The 22,059-nt window shown below is 37.5% G+C and overlaps 1 protein-coding gene and 1 long non-coding RNA gene across 3 annotated transcripts in view; one reads left to right on the forward strand and one right to left on the reverse strand.

Annotated features, from left to right (window-relative positions):
• Positions 1–2,018: 2,018 nt before the first annotated feature.
• On the reverse strand, positions 2,019–18,004 carry LOC119466846. The gene is made up of 4 exons (XR_005195336.1): positions 17,800–18,004; positions 7,346–7,470; positions 6,577–6,730; positions 2,019–2,093 (listed from the first exon to the last, which is right to left on the reverse strand). It is a non-coding gene; the product is annotated as an uncharacterized LOC119466846 (long non-coding RNA).
• Positions 18,005–18,105: 101 nt separating this feature from the next.
• Positions 18,106–22,059, forward strand: part of GOPC (golgi associated PDZ and coiled-coil motif containing) — a 41,319-nt gene continuing 37,365 nt past the window's right edge. For both annotated transcript variants that reach the window (XM_017497245.2, XM_017497253.2), the window contains exon 1: positions 18,106–18,642. In XM_017497245.2, coding sequence (XP_017352734.1) covers positions 18,355–18,642 — 288 coding nt within the window. In that variant the 5' untranslated portion in view covers positions 18,106–18,354. The remainder of the gene's footprint in view (positions 18,643–22,059) is intronic.

Consider the following 22,059-nt stretch of genomic DNA (forward strand, 5'->3'; position numbering starts at 1 on the left):
TATTTTCATCTATTTTTAATAATGATAGAAAGGGCCTCTAGCCGCTTCAGAGGAAGTTGTCAGATGTGAAACCTCACTGATTACAGAGGGGAAAGCTTTACTTGTCTAGGCACTCCTTTGTTTGGCTTTTTTGTTATGCTCTGAGCATATCCGCTGAGGGTTTTGAAAGCATTCTATGCAAAAAATTGTATAAAGAAACTCTCTACCCACAAATGAAGAACTTAATTTCTTAATGCCAGTGGGCCTCATCAGTTTGCTTTAATGAAACCTTTAATATTAAAAAGATCCTTCAGCCTCCTCTTCAACTTTACCTGTCTGCTATATTTGTCATTTGAAATATGAACCCTGAAAATCTGAGAGAGATCTCAGTTAGTTTAGAAAGTTTATTTTGCCAAGGTTGAGAACACATGCCCATGACATAGCCTCAGTAAGTCCTGATAACATGTGCCTAAGGTAGTCAGAGCAGTTTGGTTTTATACATTTTAGGGAGATATGAGACATCAGTCAATCTATGTAAGATGAACATTGATTCGGTCTGGAAAGGCAGGGAGGGGACTTCCAGGTCAAAGACAGTTAAGAGACAAATGGCTACATTCTTGTGAGTTTCTGATTAGCCTTTCCAAAGGAAGCAATCACATATGCATTTATCTCAGTGAATAGAGGGGTGACTTTGAATAAAATGGAAGGCAGATTTGCCCTAAACAGTTCCCAGCTTGACTTTTCCCTTTAGCCTAGTGATTTGGGGGGCCCAAAGTATTTTCTTTTCACATTTCCCCCAGTTTAATTTTTAAAATCTTTTGGAGAAAGCATTTTAGAAGAAAATGAGTCTTTGGTCTAAGGTTTCATCTGATCTCTCTTAGCTAGGATGATGATTTATTCCTAGACAGGTGGGTCTCAAGTTATTAGGAAAAGGTCATTTTTGGAAGGTTGTGAAGTCTCATGTACTATGAAAAAAATACGAGGAGGAAGGGAGAAAAATAACAAACTGGAAAATCAATATAGGCCACATTACTCTGAAGTCCATACATCAGCAGGCAGGTAGGAAAGTGGCTTATGAATGTAAATAGGTTGCTGTTATTTTCTTCTGAAGTTTAAGTTGTCTAGCTTTAGTTTGCAGGGCTTTATGAAAGCACAGCTTAGTTTTTAGTGACTCCGAATTAGGAAAAAGGTGGTGGGGGAAGAAAAAAAAAAATGAAAACAGTATTTTAAAGACTTGTAGCCAAGAAAAAATTAGAATTTGATCCAAACTGTAGAAAATAATAAAAATTCAAAAACAATAGGTAAGACTATAATCTAACCATAGGTGTACTACAGTTTTTGAAACCTAATTTTTCTCTCTCCAGTTTCCCATTTTTACTAAAGACAAATCATAGTAGAACTAGTTTGCTTTATTGTACTTGGCCTAATTATTTGTATATACTGTAGCAAGAATAATTAATTTTTACATAGGCTGTTCTCTTTTCTTTTGAGATGGAGTCTCTGTCACCCAGGCTGGAATGCAATGGTGCAACCAGCCTCCATTTCCTGGGTTCAAGTGATTCTTCTGCCTCAGCCTTTTGAGTAGCTGGGATTATAGGTGTGCACCACAACGCCTGGCTAACTGTTTTTTGGATTTTTAGTAAAGACGAGGTTTTGCCATGTTGGCCAGGCTGGTCTTGAATTCCTGACCTCAAGTGATCCACCCACCTCAGCCTCTCAAAGTGCTGGGATTATGTGTGTAAGCCACCAAGCCCATCCTACCTAAGCTTTTAAATTGGCCTTGATGAAACTTTGTTGCACAGAAGGAATCTCAGATAAGATTTTTTTAAAGCCGAGCCCAGTCATGTATTTGTACCATTAAATACCTATGATCCTATGATTGGTGAATTCCTCTCCTCTTGAGGTTCGAAGATAAACTTGGGGCCCTGGACTTGTCAGAAAGTGCATTCTTTACTTTCCACAGGTCAGGAACCCTCTACAGGAACTGTGTAGACAACGGTATGCAGCCAGTTTTTCCAAGGAGTTTTATTGGCTCAATAAATTTGATCCCTAAAAGGAAAACACACCATTCCAGTAAAAGTCTTGGTAACATAACCAGTTTCTCCAATTGTGTCCTGTCACAAATGAAAACAGATTCTTATTGCACTTACGCAACTAACTATATTGTCACAAGTTAAGAATACAAATAGTTTCCAAATTCTGTAGAAATAAGGTAAAGAGAAACAAATATGCTCCAAATTTTGTTCATAGGAATATATTTTAATCAATTGTTAAAATCTGTAAGTACAAGTTTTTTTTTTTTTTTTTACTCTGAAAAGCAAAACAAAGGGTCAGCAATGTTTTAATCAAAACTTGAAAAGATTATTTTGGTCTTCTATTAGTTTAGTCCATGAAGTTAATTCCTGTTCTGCTTGATATTCATGAACATTTCAGTTCTACATGAGTCCTGAAAGCTTTTCCTCTATTTTGATGTCACAATCTTCAAAGTTATCAGAAACCTGCATTCTAGAGCACCTGTTAGAGTTTTATAGAGGACTATAAAACCACCTTCTAAAGAGGACCAAAACAAGACAAGAATTGTCCACGGATGACAGAAAGTTTCAGGGCACCCATAGTCAAAGACACAATTGACAAGGTAATTTGTTACCTCCATGGCATACAATAATTTAAGGTAACAATTATAACTATTACTGATAACATACATTAAGTCATATCAGAATTATAGGAGTTCCAAAATTCTCATAATTTTGGAACACATATCAAAAACATATTTATACAAATATAGTCCAAAGAAAAACACATAGCATTTCATACTTGACAATGCTTTCTGTATAATTTTTATAGCAAATAAGTCAAATATGTCACTTTTGGAGTTTAAGGAACTTATGAATAACATCTTAAAGGATTAATTACATCAGAAAATGACATAATTTATAATTTGATTTTGGAAAGTTTGTCAAATACCAAAGGTTTAAAACACTTGATACTACAAAATAGGATTGCAGGTCATTGTAAAATAAGTCATTTAACCAAAGTGATAACTCAAGAATTTCTAAAAAAGGAAAAAAAAAAAAAAAAAAAAAAAAAAAAAAAAAAAAAAAAAAAAAAAAAAAAAAAAAAAAAAAAAAAAAAAAGAAAGGTAAAAACCTTCATTCTCTGAGGAAACAAATTTTCCAAACAATAAGCCCTAATTAAACAGCATAAAGCCAATTAAATTTGTTTTCCAAAATTTTATAAACAATGTATAAAATTTTATCTTGATTATAAGTTATAACTTCCATAAGCCTTTATAACCTTTGTGACCTTTATTAAGGAGTCAGTTAATGTTTTAAAAAACCTTGCTAATCTGACACAAGGGCTCATAACCTGGTCTTGCATCACTGTCCCTTTGCAGGTTAATGACTAGTTTATGGAGAAACGACTTATTTTATCTCGCAAAATTGGCCCTTCCAATCTTACATGCCCACCTCTTCTGCAATTGTTCCTGGGCCTTGAGGAGTTGAATAACTTTAATTTCTGACCCTGTGTCTCAGGAATGCAGTTTATTTTGATTGGCATTTTCTATCAGGTCTTAAGATGAGGCTTTGATTGCTATCAATGTTTAAAATTTAGTAGGACTTCGTGTTCTTTTTAGACCCAGGAGTTAAAGCCCTTGTAACACCAGTTCCATACCAGCCTAGCCAAGATGGTGAAACTCCATCTCTACTAAAAATACAAAAATTAGCTAGGCATGGTGGCAAGTGCCTGTAATCCTACCCAGGAGGCTGAGGCAGGATAATCGCTTGGGAGGGCAGAGGTTGCAGGGAGCTGAGATCACACCACTGCACTCCAGCTTGGGCAACAGAGTGAGACTCTGCCAAAAAAAGGAAAGTCACAAAGACTTAAAAAGCACATACAAGAAGATTCAATGATCTAATAACCTTAATTAAAAATTTTTTTCAAACCTCAGTTTTTCCTAAGCAAACTTAACTTAATAATAATGGCATAGGAATTATCTCAATGAAACGGAAAATCCATTAGGCCAGTTACCTGACAAAAGAAAAGACGTTCTGCACTGCACAGAATATTATGCTATAAGAAAACCTTTCCTTGAGACCTTTAGGAAGAAGATCATTTTGATGCTAAAATTTGATTTGAGGAAGCTTATTTAATACGTTAAAGCTTTAAAACACTTGGTATTATGAACTAGAATTCCAGGTCACCCCAAGTTGTTCGTTTAGCCAAAATGATGACTTGCAATTTTTTTAAAAGGCAAAAAAACTTTACTCATTAATGGAAGGAAGACTTAGCTTTCCAAACAATCTGTCTTTTGTCTTTCCCTTCTTTTTCTTTTTTTTGGTAGTGTATTTATTAGGAAAACAAATATCTTTCATTATCTTTTAATATTACATGAAAATCTCGTTTAAGTAAGAAGACCAAATTTCATCCTTGTATTAGTGGACTATAATGTCAACCCCAATTTTTAATGAAACCTCATAGATAAAATCTACTTAATCTTAATCAGTTTGACACTAAGGCAAGATTTTTATAAACCTTTTATAACCCTTTACAAAACAACAGCAGATCAGTACTTCAAGAAAACCCTGTTTTGCTTTTATTTGATGTTCAATTTATAGAAAAAAATGCATAATACCCCTTTAAATTTAGTCAGTATTTTCACACATATTATTTCTTTTACAAGGTTCATTTTTACAAACCTTCCAAAACTCATTTAGACCTTTAGCTTTATCTTATTTAATTTAAAACAGTCCTTTAACTCTCTAGGCACAATTATATATTCCATGCCTTCTTAAAATCTCTTACTCAAAATACCTTTCATTATTTTCACACATCTTGCATGTAAACATACTTTTTCAGTAGTCTCAATTACATGTTACAATGGTAATTCTTAGCAACTTTCACTTTTTGTGCATAAATTTTCTTTTACAAATCCCTTCATGACTTATACAGATAATCTATGATATTCTTGGGCTTTCTGACTTGTCCTAAACATCCCTCCTTTGAAACAACTAGTCACTTTACTTTAGGACAAGAATTTACCATACAACATTCTTTCTTATATAAAATATTATTTATTTATAACTTTCTTTGCCTAGCTAGGGGGAAGGCTAATTCCATATATCCCCAGGCCTTATTTAAAATTTGTGTCCAAAATAAATTGAACAATTTTTAAAAGTCAGAACAGTTTATGGCCTTAAAGCATTAAGCAAACCTAGTATCTCACCTGCATGATTTAGACTGTCTTTATTTTATTAATAATCTTTAAAGCTGTGTTTATTTCACAAGGATTAGTAAAGATACATGAACTAAAAGATATTACAGTTTTTATTTTTCTTCCAAAATATTCTATATAAGTGCTTTAAGACAATTAGAACAGTTATATACAAACATTTCATACACAACACACATAACTGCACAGACAGAAGAAGATTACTATAGTAGTTGTAAGGCTTTTCATTTGTCAGTTTTAAAGTTTCTTAACTGGATTACAGGCTTTAGGGTGGAGTCCTTGAAAAAACAGGACCAGTAAAAGGTCTCTGGTGACTTCTGTTCTTCCCAAGGAGTTCCAGGATGTTAGAGCTTGAATATTCAGTTTTAATTAAGCTTTTAACTTTAGCACTCTTTAATAAAGTCCTTTTAAAATTTCTCATTGCTCAACTTTAGCCAGGCCAAACAGCTGATATTTCTGGCTTTTAAACTTTACCAAAAGTAACCTCACAGGTGCTTTGAGAAAGGAAAACTTAAGACAGTTCACGGAGGGGAAGAGAATCAAAAAATGGAAAAGTTCACCCAAATATCAACCAGAAAGGCTCATCCCTTAAGCTAGGGATTGAACCCTGAACTCAGGCCACCATTGTGAAAAGAGAAAGCATGGCCACATGGTTACAAGGTCAATCTCCCAAGGATATAACTGACCATTTTTCTGGGCCATCTTAAACATCAGGCTTATGAGGTTTTAGGCATGCATTTTATCCTAAGATAACTGCTCTTTATGGCAGAACAACACAGGAAAACACACAAAGCACATCAGATTCACTACAGCTTAAGACCAACTTCAGAATTCTTTTCTCTATTAATCAAAACTTTACAGAGGAGAGAAGCATTAATTTTTACCATTTGTTTAACCAGTTTGCACAGAGAAAGAGGGAGAAAAGCCAGAAGGCTGACTGCTAAGGAACTCTAACACTTTTGCCAGCATGCCAGGCTTCTCAAAGCAGCCCTATTAACCCAGCTTTCCCTAAGCAGCCCTAGGGATTCACCTTGCTGCACCATCAACCTTTAGGATGCCAACTCAGCATCATAAAGGAAAATTATCTTCTTTTTGTTCTGCCCAGAGTAAAGTATGTGTGATGAAACATAGACATTAGCCACTCTGCTTAACATCCAATATCAACTAGCAAGGCTTAAATTTGCCCTCAGATGGGCCCCGTCATCTTTTAGTCCAACCTCCCGCTAGGAATTTCAACACGTGGTCTCTGGGCAAGATGGCTGCCCTGAGTAACAGAAAAGATAGGAAAGGGAAAGAAGAGAAAAAAAGTATTGCCTGTGGCAGGGTAGGGAAGGTGAAGTGCTCAGGGAGGCCAGATAAAGACCTACCCATTTTAGCAACACTGAAAAGTTCAAGCAGTCACTTGTTGGTAGCAAAGGGATCTTTTCCAGCAGTCCCATAAGCTCTCAAATTTCCCCTTTTGGGGAGGAAAAAGCTACCATGTCCCATGGTCCTGTACATGCCTTATCCTGTCACCCATAGCTGTCAGCAAAACATATAATACAGATTAATCCAAAAACAATAACAGTTAACATCCCACAGTGCCCAACCTGTTCTTAGCCAAAAGGGCCTTTACTGAGAACCGTCATTTTTAAATGTACTTCAATGAGTTGTTGCTCATGTGGAATGTTCCACTGTAAGTTATCTTTAGTAAGATTTTGCCATTTCTATAAGACTTCACTGCCTCCAGGGCCTAATGTATAAGCTGGAAATAACTCAGTTTTCCAGAAATTAAGAATCCCATTTTTACCTAAAATATTGGCTTTACTCTCAGGTTCTGTTGATTTTTCCTACTGAGCATGCAAGAAAAATGAAGCAAAGGGGTAGAACACAAAAATCCCTGTGATTTTCCAAGAGCTAAATTTTATAACCCCTGCACTATTACTGCTTACTACCAGTTCCTTTCTGACCCAATCAGATACAAGGAGCCTCTAACTGGATCCAAGACGGTTAATTCCTGGATCAAATCCACTCCCAGACCCAGCCCAGTTTCTGTTGTGACTTCCAAACGCAGTTTGTATCAGAAATTTGCTTGAAGAAACTCAAAGAGCTAAAAGCACAAATCCATGGAGCTCTGACATCCAAGAGAGAGCTTACCCAGGATCCCCAGGGGCTCTGAGAGATCAATGGACGAAAAGTGGGTCCTGCAGGTACCTTGCTTGTTCACTCAGTGCTCCTAGGGCTCATTAGAAGCTCTACCTTGGATCCCACTTCTGACCCATCTGATAAAAGAAAAGCTTCAGCCAAATTAAATTTAAAGGAGCGTAAATGACCAATGAACAATTTGTAAATCAGGTAGTCCCCAGAATCACAGCAGATTCAGGGACTTCAGCACAGCAATATGGTGGAAGATTTATAAACAAAAATAGGAAATGATCCACAGAAATCAGAAGTGAGGTCCAGAATGGCTATACTGGTTACAGTTTGGCATTTGCCTTTTTTGAACACAGTTTGAATACTCAGCAGTGTGTGAATGGTTGATTGGCTAAGACTCAACCATTGTTACAGGCACATACTTCTAAGTTAGGTTTTCAATCTTGTCTACCTATTAAGCTAGGTTGCACTTCATCCATAAGGACTCAAATATAGAAGTTCAGAGTCCTTTTCAGACCATATTTAGTTTGCTTTAAAAAGAGGAGGAACTTAGTTTATAGTTTAGCTTTGAAACAAATACAATAACAGTGTTTTCCCAAAACAAACCTTACTGTTTGTGGACTAGACTGCATAAATCCACAAGATTAGAAGTTATGGTAATCTTACGAAATTCAAGATGTAGCTATCTTTTTTAAACCAATATCAAAGTCTTAATTATTAAAAATTACACAAGCAAAGATCGTTCTGTCCTGGGCTGGGTTTATAGTTTTGTAACCTCTATGCCCAATTTTGACATCTCGTAGTATTTGGCAGGGTTAAGTATTAAATTGCTTAATATGTGCAAACAAAAATGTATGATGGTAATTCTTAAGACATTTCTAATGTCACTTTACCAATAATTTTAAAGCTAGTTTATTTACTAATGGTTTTACTTAAGTTTTGTAAAGGAAAAACCATTTGACTAGTCCTTCCTTTTTTCCTGATAAAGTATCTGATTCAAGTGCTTTTATTTTCTTAAGATAATTAATTAGAGCTCTTTTATATCAGTAGTGAAACGTGTTCACAATGCATAAATACATAGATCTATTAGGCGTGCCAATAGAAGTACATTTTATAGATTTATAAAAAATCTTTTATTTTTCCCTATTTTAGACTTTCAGAATCTTGATAAGCTGTTCCACAACCCTAGGCCGTAGTCAGCTAAATAGCCCTAAATTTGCATGTTAACAGAAACAATGCAGGTAAAACTCAAATAGCAAAATTTACATCATAAGGTATGGAAAGAATAAGTCTGGTGGTGCTGGAGGGAGATTAAGGGTGGATGCCAAATCAAAAATAAAATTATAGAGATCCATCATAGGATTGCATAAGGAGTCCAATTTTATTTAAATAGGGACTACTTATCTTTTCACCGGATCTCTGAGCTCTGGGCAATGCCCACTCTGAATTGTGAATCTTCAAAAAGACAAGCTTTTAGGAGAAAAAAAAAAAAACACATGAAGGCCTTTTAAATACAGACACACACATATGCACACATACAAACACACATCTTGGATATTAGCTTCTAATTAAGCTGACTTTTAACCATTGAGTTCCTTTTTAAAAAAATCTTTTAAAATCTAATTACCATATTTCAACTAGGACAAATTGCTGCAATTTCAGAAATACAGCCATTGCTCTTTCTCTTTGGTCTGGCTAGTAAAAAGGTGGCCTTGTTTTGTCAATAAAGTCCCTTAGTAGTCAAAACAAAAAATCTTTCTTTTTTTTCTCCTTTTGCTGGCCATTTTTCTCCCCTGAGCACATGCCTTTTTTGGGGGGGGGGGCGGGGTAGGAATTTACGCACTTTGGAGGCCTTGTTCCCCAAAATTTGGAACTTCCTTCAGATTTGATCAAGTTGGATGGAGCTGATCAAACCCAATGGTACAAAGACCAAAACAGTAACAAAAACAGAAACAGAAAAAAAAATTAAGAAAAACAAATGATCACACAACTTATGTTATTACTGAGTGCTCTAATGGTAAGAAATTACGACCAGCTGGTTGTTAATCTTAACTTTAGCCAAGACAAACCGCAATTCAGTTACTTATCTAAGGATGGGTCTTAAGCTGAAGGCTTCTCTCTACCATCCTAGAAGCAGGAAAAAACCTCATCTTCCCTGTTGGAAGCAACCTCAAATTCCCTAAAGGAGTTATCTGCCTTCCATCATCATGGAAGCAGAAAAACTTGCCTTTCTTGTGTTGGTGTAGCAGGAGAGGCCACGGGAAAGGGATCTCTTGAACACCGAATAAAGGAGGGAGGAGTTTATTTGGCTGGGAGACCAGGCAGTAATTTGTCAAAAGCCCAGCTCCTCTAACAAAGGAAGGTTCTGCCTTTATATAGGCTTATACTTTAGACATTACACGTGGAAGAATCTTAGGTTCATAGTTCTAGGACTCACATGTGAAAAGGTTTTGGTTTACAGTTTTGGGAATCACAGATGAAAGGGTTCCGGTTTACAGTTTTAGGACTCACATGTGGAAAGGTTTCTGGTTTGATCTTGTTTTAAGTAAAAACAGTGCCTTCTGGAGAGTTTCCCCAAGGCCTAGCCTGTCACCTATAGGAAGGTAAAACCGGAGGCACCAGTTAGTCAACCTTTTCTTCTATTGAAATACAGCATGATAGTCAAAGGGGAAGTTGATCTGAGAAGCCTGGGTCTCCCTCTTCATTGGAGGCAAGTAAAACTCCGGAAAAAAAAGGAGTTGTACAGCAAAATAAACTTTAGATCTCAATCAAATTTTGGGAGATCAGGGATACCCTGAATGGGGTGCTTCCAGGCCTCAGGAAATTATTCTATTGGTTTGAGCCATAAAGATCTCTCAAGCTGGTACCAAGCACCCATAGGAGATTTGTCAAAGGTCAGGGGCACCTACACTCAGAATCCCTCTGTGGTTACCAAAATGTGAACCCCAAAAATCTGAGATAGATCTCAGTTAATTTAGAAACTGTATTTTGCCAAGGTTGAGGACGCACACCCATGACACAGTCTCAGGAGGTCCTGATGACATGTGCCCAAGGTGGTCACAGCACAGTTTGGTTTTATACATTTTAGAAAGACATGAGCTATCAATCAACATATGTAAGATGAACATTGATTTGGTCTGAAATGGTGGGACAACTCGAATTGGTGAGGGGGCTTCCAGGTCATAGGTAGTTAAGAGACAAATAGTTGCATTCTTTTGAGTTTCTGATTACCCTCTATCCAAAGGAGGCAATCAGATACGCATTTATTTCAGGGAGCAGAGGGGTGACTTTGAATAGAATGAGGAGGCAGTTTTGTCCTAAGCAGTTCTCGTCTTGACTTTTCCCTTTAGCTCAGTGATTTTGGGGACCCAGGATATTTTCCTTTCACAGAAGCTAAAAGTTCGTTTTATCAAATAATCAATGTATTTTGTTTCCAGGGTAAGGAGTGCTATGTGCTTTTCTCAAAAGACTTTTTTACTCTTTTTAATAATTGTTTTTCCTCTGTTTTCTTTATCTATTATAGACAGGGAATAGTAAAGAGATTTATGTCAATATTCTGATTTTCAGAACACCTTATTGTTTCTTTTGCTGAGTAATAGAATTGCTTTTTGATTTTTAGAATTTCAATCAAAGTAATGCTCAATGAAAGAATATTGGGGAAAAAAAAACCAGCAAGGAAGGAAGAATAGTCACCTTGAGTCCCATCCTGAACTCAAACATTACATTTCCAGTTTCTTCTTTTCTATGCTTAGGCTTTAAAAGCCTAAGCATATTTATCTGCATTACTATAATGGTAAATTCATATCCAGTTAGTTGAAATAAAATGCCTACAAAATCCTGTCCTCTCATTTGCCATTGATAACAGCAAATTTTTCTGTTATGCAGCACAGCAATAAGTTCCATTCTTCATCTTTTGTTGGTGACCATAGGATTCCTTTTTCTGTGACTGAGCTTTGAAATTACACTCTATAATATTTTTTCTTCTTTTTCATGGTATTTCTATAAGTTTACTGCAATTCTGGCATTATTTCTAATATTTTACACTGTAAAAAGTTTTGTTCTCTCAGGTTGTAAACATACTCATATATAACTTTATATTTTACTCTTTTCACTATTATAATTTTCCGTATCATTTCAGCTTCTATAAATAAAAACTTATGTCTAAATAATAGTCCATCAAAAGTATTGTCTATAATTTAACTACTTTCCACTACTGGAGTTTTAAGTTGTTTTCCGATTTTACCATTATAAATGTAAATAACTTTGATAATAAAAAGTTTCAGAATGTTTTAAAGTATAAAAGATCTGTCTTTTCCCAGACCATACCTATTTATTTAGGTTAAGCTGAAGAGTCAATTTTTTTTTAGATAGGAGACAACGTCTTGTTGATACTTACAGACTGCAAAGAAAATATAAAACAAAGGTACAGGCTGTGTGCTTGAAGGACACACATGTTTTGTCGTTCCTCTTCTGGAGATGTTAAAGTAACACAGAAAAATAAATTCTTCTACTACTTAACTTCTCTAAGCCTCATTTTTGTTCTTTCACAAGATAAAATGGGGGAAATAATTTCCACTTTACGGAAAGAAATAGATGAAGCAAACTAAAGTTTATCAAGTTGAGGGGCAAATAGTAGGATCTTAATAAATGGTAGTTGGTTGCATCAGTTCAAATTATGGGTTCCAAGCAACAGAAACAAATTCTGGCCAATTAAAGCAGAAAAAGAATTACTAAAAGGAAATTGGGTAGCACAATTAAGTTTAAGAATGCTTGGAGAATCTGAACTGGAAATGGCCAAGAATAAAGGAAGGCCATATAGTCAGAATCACAAGCAAAATTGAACCTCAGTTGAGTGAGGACACCATTCCTACTGAACTACAGAACATGAATGCACCAGCCTCTACCACAAATCTGAATTGGACACCATCACTGGCATGGCTGTTGCTCAAACCGCTATCTCCACTCCCTCTCCAATCCCTACCAAAAGGATTTCTCCCAATCTTGCCTTGCTATCTCCATGTTAAAAATTTCAGGTGGATAATTCTAGTTAGCTGAGCCTAGGCCACATGCCTGTGCTCTAGCTGTCACAGAGCCAGAAAAGTGATTATCTATTTTCAGCTCATTATGGAAGACGGATTCTCTCTCTCACCCAGTAACATAAGGTGGGAAATTCCCTAAATAGAGAAAGGTAACTCAAACATGTGTAGTGACAAATTTTCACTATAGAAGTCTTTTCATCCCAACTCCCTCTGCTCGCCATAGCCACAAAAGCCAAATAAATTTTGAGTGAGTTATAATCAACTGGGGCAAAACAAATACTATCTGCAACAATTGTTGTAATATGGTTTTTTGTGTAATTTTCACTACACTTTCTGACTTTCAGTTTAAAGGATAATGAAATTTCTTTTTTTCTTTTCTTTCTTTCTTTTCTTTTTTTGAGATGGAGTTTCACTCTTGTTACCCAGGCTGGAGTGCAATGGCGTGATGTGGGCTCACTGCAACCTCCACCTCCTGGGTTCAAGCAATTCTCGTGCCTCAGCCTCCCGAGTTGCTGGGATTACAGGTGCATGCCACCATGCCCAGCTAATTTTTGTATTTTTGGTAGAGATGGGGTTTCACCATGTTGACCAGGCTGGTCTCGAACTTCTGACTTCAGGTGATCCGACCGCTTCAGCCTCTCAAAGTGCTGGGAATACAGGTGTGAACCACCACCATCAGCCAAAATTCTAATTAGATATCTTATTCTTATACTTTTCAATCAAAACTTGAAAAAATAATTCATGTTAAGGGGATTTGGAGTCCAACTGTTTGGGAGGTCCTTAATGGACTAATTTATAAAAACCATAAATAACAGATTCTGATGGGGGAAGTCTACGTTTGATCCTTAAACTCTCTCACTTGAGAAATAAACAGTGGCTTGACAGTGGATGAAAGAAGAAGAAAACTTGAGTAGGAAACTCTGATACTACTGTTGATAAACGGTGGTTTCAGACAAAGCTGAAGCAAACCTGGAGCTGTGGGAAGTGGTAGATGAAGAATGTACATCAGGTTAACAGGAGAAAAGCAGTTAAAATCCATCTTTGATAGCATAAGGAAATAAAAATATAGCAACAAAGGTTTGTTGTTTTGTTTTTTTGGAGACGGAGTCTTGCTCTTTTGTCAGGCTGGAGTGCAGTGGCATGATCTCGGCTCACTGCAACCTCCATCTCCCGGATTCAAGCAATTCCCCTGCCTTAGCCTCCAGGGTATCTGGGACTACAGGCATGCACCACCATGCCCGGCTAATTTTTTGTATTTTAGTAGAGATGGGATTTCACCAGGGCCAGGATGGTCTCGATCTCCTGACGTCGTGATCCAGTCACCCAGGCCCCCCCAAAGTGCTGGGATTACAGGCGGCGTGAGCCACCGCGCCTGGCCGCAACAAGGGTTTTTAATAAAGCTGTTATGTTTGGTTTTAGGTTGAATATACTTTCCAAACGTAGCATCTAGTAAATTTTAACGATGGAATAGGCAAAAGAATCCTTGAAGCCTAAATTATAATGGATTTATTAGTCAAATAAACCAGATCATTATAAAATAAAACGTTATCTTTTGGTTTGAAAAAATAAAGACTAATATTTAATTTATAGATATCCTAACCTCTGAGGCAATATAAAAATAAATTAATATTTAGCTATGCTCTCTAGCATGTATCACAAGTATGTCTTGACAAGTGAAGTGACTGTTTCAGAGTTTCTTAGGTAGAATGCTCGAATGCCTTAATTATTGAAGTCATCCCACAAATAGTTACGGCATTCCTACCACATTCTAGGTCCTGTGTTAGGACATGGGATACAAAGATAAGATACAGTTATTGTTGCCAAGGACACAGTCTAACGGGCTCCAAAATAATATGGTAAGTGCTGTAAAAAATATTTACAGGAAACTAATTGGGGATGGAACCCAAAGCATCATATGAGGAGAAAGAAGGCTTCCTGGAATGGGAGGTATCTGAGCTCATTCTAAATCACTGCACCCAAATTCCCAACTTGTAAGAACAAGTGAGCAAAAAGTTGTCCTGTTTTTTGTTTGTTTTTGAGACATGGTCACATTATGTTGCCCAGGAGGGTCTCAAACTCCTGGGTTCAAGAGATCCTCCCACGTTAGCCTCTCGAGTAGCTGTGTAAACAGGTGCACACCACCACACCCGAATCCATTTATTTATATAAGATAAATAATCAGAAGAATAAGCCTAATAAAACACTTTGGATTCCTAAACTTACTTTTTTAGCATATGTATCTGAAAATTTTAAATTGTTAGTAGATATGAATAATACATTTAAGAAATATAAATAATATGTATGAATACAACACTCAAGACTTTCCTACATTGAGTAAGTAAAATGCTAGTGGATTTTTACTTTCTTCATCACACATGCAACTCATTATAGCCACCAACAGCATATACTTAACCCCTTCTCTTGGTAGGATTACTGGAAACTAAATGAAACGTGAAGTTTAGTACAGGGCCTGGGACACAGAGTTCAATAAGTGATCATCTCCCTCTCCAGTCCAAGGTGAGTCTTATACACCCTTTTATTACAGTGCCTTTGCAATCAGTGATGCTCCATAAATATTTAAACTATACACTGACCCCACAGTTAATTACCAGTACCTATCAAAGAAATGCTTAACATCTTCTCTCTTTCCCCAATTTCCTCAGTCCCCACCCTATTTATTCTTAGTAATACCTTGCGACAAAACTCTGTAGGGATAAATTCCTAAAACAAGAGTATCACATTTGAGTTATATTTTTAAAAAATCACATAAGCATTATTCATAAAACAGTTATTGGAAGCTTCTGCCAGTCCAACTGCAAATAGAAGTATCGAGACTTTAATATCTGTGGAAAAACAAATCACTGAAGTATTGACATTACATACAAACTCAACTTCCACAGTAAGGATAAGGCAGTAAGTGCAGATAGAGTACACGGACAACAGATGGCAGCACTTGAACATCAACCTCTGATGATAAGCCCTCCTTTTCACATCCATGTTTTGCTGACTTGCAGATTTGCATAACCGCAATCAAGGCGGGCAAAAGATATGTCTACGTACTATGGTAATGAGAAGAGACAACATGACATGAAACTCGTCTGAGACACAGAAGATATGACTTGTTGAAGTTGTAAGGGTTGTAACAGATACTAAACTGGGTTCTGCAATCTTGAATGGTACCCACAAACCATTGGAGCACTGGAAACATAAACACTTAAAATGTCACTCAGCTGCACCCACACAATGTAGCTGGAAGTTGATTTTTTTGAAAGAAATTAAATTTACATTCAAGTGTGGTTCATATAAATTAGTTATAAATAATAGAAAATGAGTTATTATAATTTTTTGGTAATATTTCTTTATGTTAATAGATTTGTGTGTGGTTTCTAACTATGAAGAAATTAAAAAGAACTTTTGGAACTGACTTGCCAAATTATACTGGTAACTTATTCAAGAAGAAATAGATTCATTCTTTTGTATTCCATGGTCAACAGCAATAACTTAGAAGAAAGACACCTAGATTGATATACTACCTCAATCACTTTCTAGCTTTTGACCCTACAAAGACACTTAAGCTATCTGTGACTTTATCTGTTAAAAAGTGATTGATGGGTGTGGTGCCTCCCACCTCTCATCCCAGCACTTTAAAAGGCCTAAGAAGGACTGCCTGAGCCCAAGAGTTCCAGACCAGCCTGGTCAACAAAGTGTGGTTGCAGTGAGCCATGATTCTGTCACTGCACTCCAGTGTGGACAACAGAGTGAGATCCTGTCTCAACAACAACAATAAAATACGTGATCATACCTACCTTACAGGATTTTGTAAGGATCAAAGAAGTAAAGCAAATAGCACAATCACTAACACATAGTAAGGACTCAATAATTGAAAGCTATTATAATTGTGGTTCCATGTATTCTCCCCCTGCCCTGGTAACTTTAAATTATTTACTTCAAGTTCCTGAAAATGCATTGCTACTGTATCATGTGTAGCGAAAGTGGCTGGGAGCTTAATAGCTGTAACAATGATGTATTTGCAAATACTGCAGATGAAAATAAAGTTAATTTTGGAAGGGAATGGGAAAAGATGCAAATTTTAGTTTTACATTATTTATTGTGTACTAAAACCTGTGTGAAGGTCCCTACTTAAGTGTAAGGTCAGGATCTTGTGATTCGTTTTGATTAGTTAAGTTTGCTCAAGCCAAAGGACTTTATTGCTTCATACTAACCAGTCTGCCCTGCAGTATGATTTCTTGCTCCTCAGTGGCCTTGCATTGGCGAAGCGGCACACAGTGCAGGGTTTGGGGTGATTAACTGGAAGGGGTCTGTCCCAAGAACAGGTAACAGCAGACTGTACTCAGCCAGCAAAATATCCCTCTAGGCAATACAGGAGAGAGTTTCCACCAGCCTTCTCTAATCACACAGGTTTCTCTTTCCCTTTCCAGGGCTGTCTATCCTTGAAGTGGAAGTAGGCAGAATGTAAAGAGAGGAGTTGCTGAACACTTTCAAAGGCACTGAAGAATTCAAGTTAAGGTTATAGTTGAGAGTAGCCTCACTAGCCTATCCGAGCTTGAGTAAAGGTCATGTCTCACTCATTTTTATGTCTTCAATGTCTCAACAGAGCTCTGCATTCAATATATACATAAATATATGAATTCACAATTTTGATTTTCTGAAATGTCACTTGTGGGGACACTATACCCGTTTTCAAATAAATACACCTTTTAAAGTATCCCATGTTTTTACTGTACCTTGTCTATTGTTTAGATGTGATTAGACATACAAATATTTACCACTGTGTTATAATTGCCTACCGTATTGAGAATGGCAACATGCTGCACAGGTTTGTAGCCTGAGTGCAATAGGCTACATCATATAGCCTTGATGTGTCGTAAGCTATACTATCTAGGTTTGTGTTTAAATACACTCTAGTATGTTCCCTAAGGGATGAAATAACCTAAGGACGCATTAGTAAGAACATAGCCCCATCTTAAGTGAAACATTACCGTAGTTGCTTTTGAAATGTGTGGCCTATGGTGTATTAAGAGGACTACCGTGTGCCAAGAAGTGACGCTAAGCATTTTACCTTACAACTGAGTTAAGTAAAATTTGGAAACTTGGTTTCGAGGTTAACTAATACATGTAAGGTGACACAGCTATTATGTGACTTGAGTGTCAGCCTTGAAGCCAGGTCCACCCGGCTCTTAATTACAAGACAAAAAGTCTTCCATTAATTCGCAAAATCTGGTCAGTAGCTTCAATACGCAGCTTTAGGCAATCCACACCTAGAATTTGGGGTCCGGTTTGCCAAGAACAGCCAGAGTGTACAACCACTCCTTCCTAACCTGAAACTGGAATCTAAAAGGTAAAACGTGGTTATTGCGCATGCTCACACCGCCTTTCCTCCCTCTTCCCCTCCCTAACTGTGGACGCCAGCGCAGCAGACTTTCTGGGAAGACTTTGGAACGGCTCCCGCCAACTGTTAAGTCAAACCGGCGGAAATCCTTCCTTTCTGCGACGTGGACACTTTTCTCATCCTCGGGCCTTTCCAACCAGGATGCAGAAACCACGCGCCTCCGTTTCTCAGGGATTCAAGCAGTACTTTGCCAGTTGTCAATATGGCCGCTGACAGGGCGGTCCCAAGCTGAGGCCTTTCATAGGCCAAGGTTGCTTCCTGGCCCCGCCCATTTTGTCCCTCCTGACTGCGTCCGCTCAGCTCTTCGCTACGCATGCGCAGCGGGGGCGGGCTGGGAGGTGGGAGGGTCCAAGGTTTCCGTGTGTTGCCGCCGCTGCCGCCTCAGGCTCGTCCTCGTTACTCTTGCGGTTCTGGGGTTCTGTAGCTGGCGTTACCAGCGCGAGGTGAAGGGAGGTGACGGAGCGTGAGTGCGCGCGTGGGGGTCCCGTCAGTCCCAGCAGTTCCCCTCGTGCAGGGTGGGCGGCGAGGGTCTTCAGCAGTCGGGAGAGGCCCTTGACGGCGCCATGTCGGCGGGCGGCCCATGCCCAGCAGCAGCCGGAGGGGGCCCAGGGGGCGCCTCCTGCTCCGTGGGTGTCTCCCCCGGCGGGGTATCCATGTTCCGGTGGCTGGAGGTGCTGGAGAAGGAATTCGACAAGGCATTTGTGGATGTGGATCTGCTCCTGGGCGAGATCGATCCCGACCAGGCGGACATTACTTATGAGGGGCGGCAGAAGATGACCAGCCTGAGCTCCTGCTTTGCACAGCTTTGCCACAAAGCCCAGACTGTGTCTCAAATCAACCACAAGCTGGAGGTGAGCCGTGGGCGCTGGCAGCTGTGGCATCCAACCTCAGGCTGCCCGGTGGCGTCAGATCCCATTTAATGCACCAGTGAAACTACACTAGAAAACTGCCCACCGGGGCTTCAAATGTAATAGGAGAGTGCATGTCTATGTGTGGGGAGGAAAGGAGTGAGGTGAGGGTGGGCGACAAAAAGGTCCCTAGATTGACTTGTGTGTCTCCCCGGGGTACAGTCATTCAACTTCCTAGTATCTCTCTGAGAAGGAAACTAATTACATTAGCCTCCCATGTACGTGCTGCATTAACAAACCTAACAAAGATTCTGTCATGAAAATACCGTAGGCCACCTTTTGACGTTTGGGTTTTGCACATCTACTTTCACATTGATAAACCAAATTTGTGTATGTTCAGACAGATACAGCCCTGATTATTTTCATTTTAACTTTTCTCGGTCAGCGCCTATGATTGCATACAGAGACATCCATAAACTATTTAGGGGAATCTGATCAAAGCTCTTAGGAAAATTTCGTGGTGCATAACGATAGTATCATTGTCTCTCTCGGTTTACATCCGTAGTTGGTCCTTAAATTACAGGCGGATACCTCCAGAGAGCTCCCTGCAATTATTCAAATGACTTCTGACACTGAGTTTTTATATGCTTGTACATTACTGTGTAATTTTCCAAAGTCTAGATTTATTTTTAAGAGAGTATAAAGAATCATTTGCTTTAATCTCTGATCCTGTGTGTGGGTGAGGATGGAGTGGCTGTGATTCAAAGAAACACAAAAAAACTGTCACATTGTGCAGAAAATTTAAAAAGAGCATTATTACAATATTTAGAAATCATGATCGATTAACATTATTGCATAAAGAGTGCTTTCTAACTAGGCAATTTAAGAGAATAGGTCTTTCTTTTCAAAAAGTATAATAGATAAAAATGGGATAATCAGTGATGTACAAAGTTCTTTGAACATTAGCTTTCCTAAGAAATCATTGTTACTAGTTGTAATTGGGAATGCCCATTGTATCCATATCAATATGAATGTCAGATAAACATCCTCTCCTTGCCTAGTGGTCAGCATTCTTTCTCTCCTATTAGTCATGAAGTACTTGGCATAATTAATCTATGATTGACATAGATTTACATTTCCAAGAATTTGTGGTTCTTCTCCACTGAGAGAAATGTTGATTTCTTCTATCCTTTTTGAAAAGATTAGAAAGTGCTAATATGAAGATAATCACTTCTTATTGTAGGTAAATGAAAACGTCTCTTGATGTCTTTATTAGTAATTTCCACAAGAAAGCTATTTTTCTCAGATAGTGAAATTGCATTTAGTGTTTTTTAGAAATGGTACCTTAGCTTTATTTCATTTTATTTTATCTTACTATATTTTTAAAAAATAGATATGGAGTTGCTTTATTGCCCAGGTTGGTCTTGAATTCCTGGCCTCAAGTGATCCTCCTGTCTCGTCCTCCCAAAGCGCTTTGATTACAGACATGAGTCACTGTGCCTGGCCATTAGTTCGCTAGCTTTAAATAACAAAGATTAAGAGTAGCTTTTGCCACATAGTATAATTCAAATGTGTCCCCCAAATTTCATATGTGGGAAACTTAATCCCCAGTGTGACAGTATTGAATCTCCAATGTGGGGCCTTTAAGAGGAGACTGGATCACGAGTACTCTGTTCTTACGAATTGATTAATCCACTCATAGATTGATATATTATTGGGTTAATGGATGAATGAGTTATAGGAGTGTGGAACTGGTGGCTTATAAGGAAAGGAAGAGAGATCTGAGTAAGCATGTTAGCATGCTCAGCCCTCTTGTCATGTGACATCCTATGCTGCCTCCATACTCCGTACAGATCATCTACCAGCAAGAAGGCTCTCACCAGATCTGGTCTCTCAACCTTGGACTTCTCTGTCTCCATAACTGTAAGAAATAAATTCCTTTTCTTTATAAATTACCTAGTTTCTGATATTCTGTTATAAGCAACTGAAAGTGGACTAAAACATCGCATGAGAAGTTTCATATCATTTACAACTGCAGTATTAACCAGGCATTAGCAACTTTTTAAAAATGAAACAATATTTTATTTTTAAAATGACCTAAGGAAACTTTAAACTTTTTTTGATGTCAGATATAAAAATGGAAATTTGGAAGGATAATTTTTTGAGTAGGAGGTGGTGCTCCATTTTTTTGTCTTTAAATATTTTAGATGAGTATTGAGAATTGTAATAAATTGTGCATGTTCTTTTTTCAGAAATTGTAATAGCATATTCTGACTTTATGTCCTAGTTTAGGAGGGTGCATTGTTTATCAAAATAAGAAATGCTAGCATATCACAATGTAAGCATGTTTTTTGTTCTTTCTTTTTTTTAATTTTTTTATTTTTGTGAGCATGTTTTTTAAACATGCTTGAAACTCTTGATTTAAAGATCTTAGGAAAATGGGAAGGGAAAAAAAACTAACGATTTTTGTTGTTTGTTCATGTTTTTTTCAGTTACAGTCGACTTATCTGTCTTTGGTGTTAATCTGTAAACATTTAGCAGCTTCTGCCGTTTTCATGGAATCAATTGTGTATTGCTGTGGAAAGAGGTTCATTGTCAGCAGTGCTTTTCAAAGTAGATTTGCTGCTGTACTGTCTACAGAATTTCAGGATTGCTCTATGTATTGTTTGAAATCTTGAAACAATTTCCGTATTTTCTTGCCCTTTTTTGCATTTTAATAAGGGTCAGATTGAATTAGTTCTATTGTTTTAATTATGTGGACATTAAGATATATTTGAGACCACTTATGGTTTGATATGACAAACGTGGTTTCAGAGGTTAATACCTTAAATCATATTGCCGTAATAAAATATTTTTATATAATGAAGGCACAGATACCTCCAATTTTGGTAATTTATAATATAGTTAACATTAAACACTATGTTCATTATTAAAATATTAAATTTCGCTGCAAAAAAGTCATAGGTTACTTTTTTATTTGAATGTTTTATTAGGGTTATTCTTTTTTATTTTTAATTGACATAATAATTTACCTATTTGGGGGCACAGTGTGGTATTTGGGTACACATAATGAATAATGATCAAATTAGGGTAATTAGCATATCCATCACCTCAAGCATTATTTATTCATGTTAGAAACAAATTCAAGACCTGCTCTTTGAGCTGTTTGGAAATATACATTAAGCTACTATTAACTGTAATCATTTACGGTGCTGTAGAATACTAGAACGTTTTCCTCCTGTTTAGCTGTAATTTTGTTAACCCTGGGGTCCGCAACCCTGGGCTGTGGACTATCACTGGTCCGTAGACTTAGGAACTGGTCGTACAGCAGGAGATGAGCAATGGGCGAGTGAGCATTGCAGCCTGAGCTCTGCCTCCTGTCAAATTAATGATGCCACTAGATTCTCATAGGCGCACAAA

The sequence above is a fragment of the Cebus imitator genome, unplaced genomic scaffold (genome assembly GCF_001604975.1).
Source record: "Cebus imitator isolate Cc_AM_T3 unplaced genomic scaffold, Cebus_imitator-1.0 Scaffold11, whole genome shotgun sequence".
NCBI lineage: Eukaryota > Metazoa > Chordata > Mammalia > Primates > Cebidae > Cebus > Cebus imitator.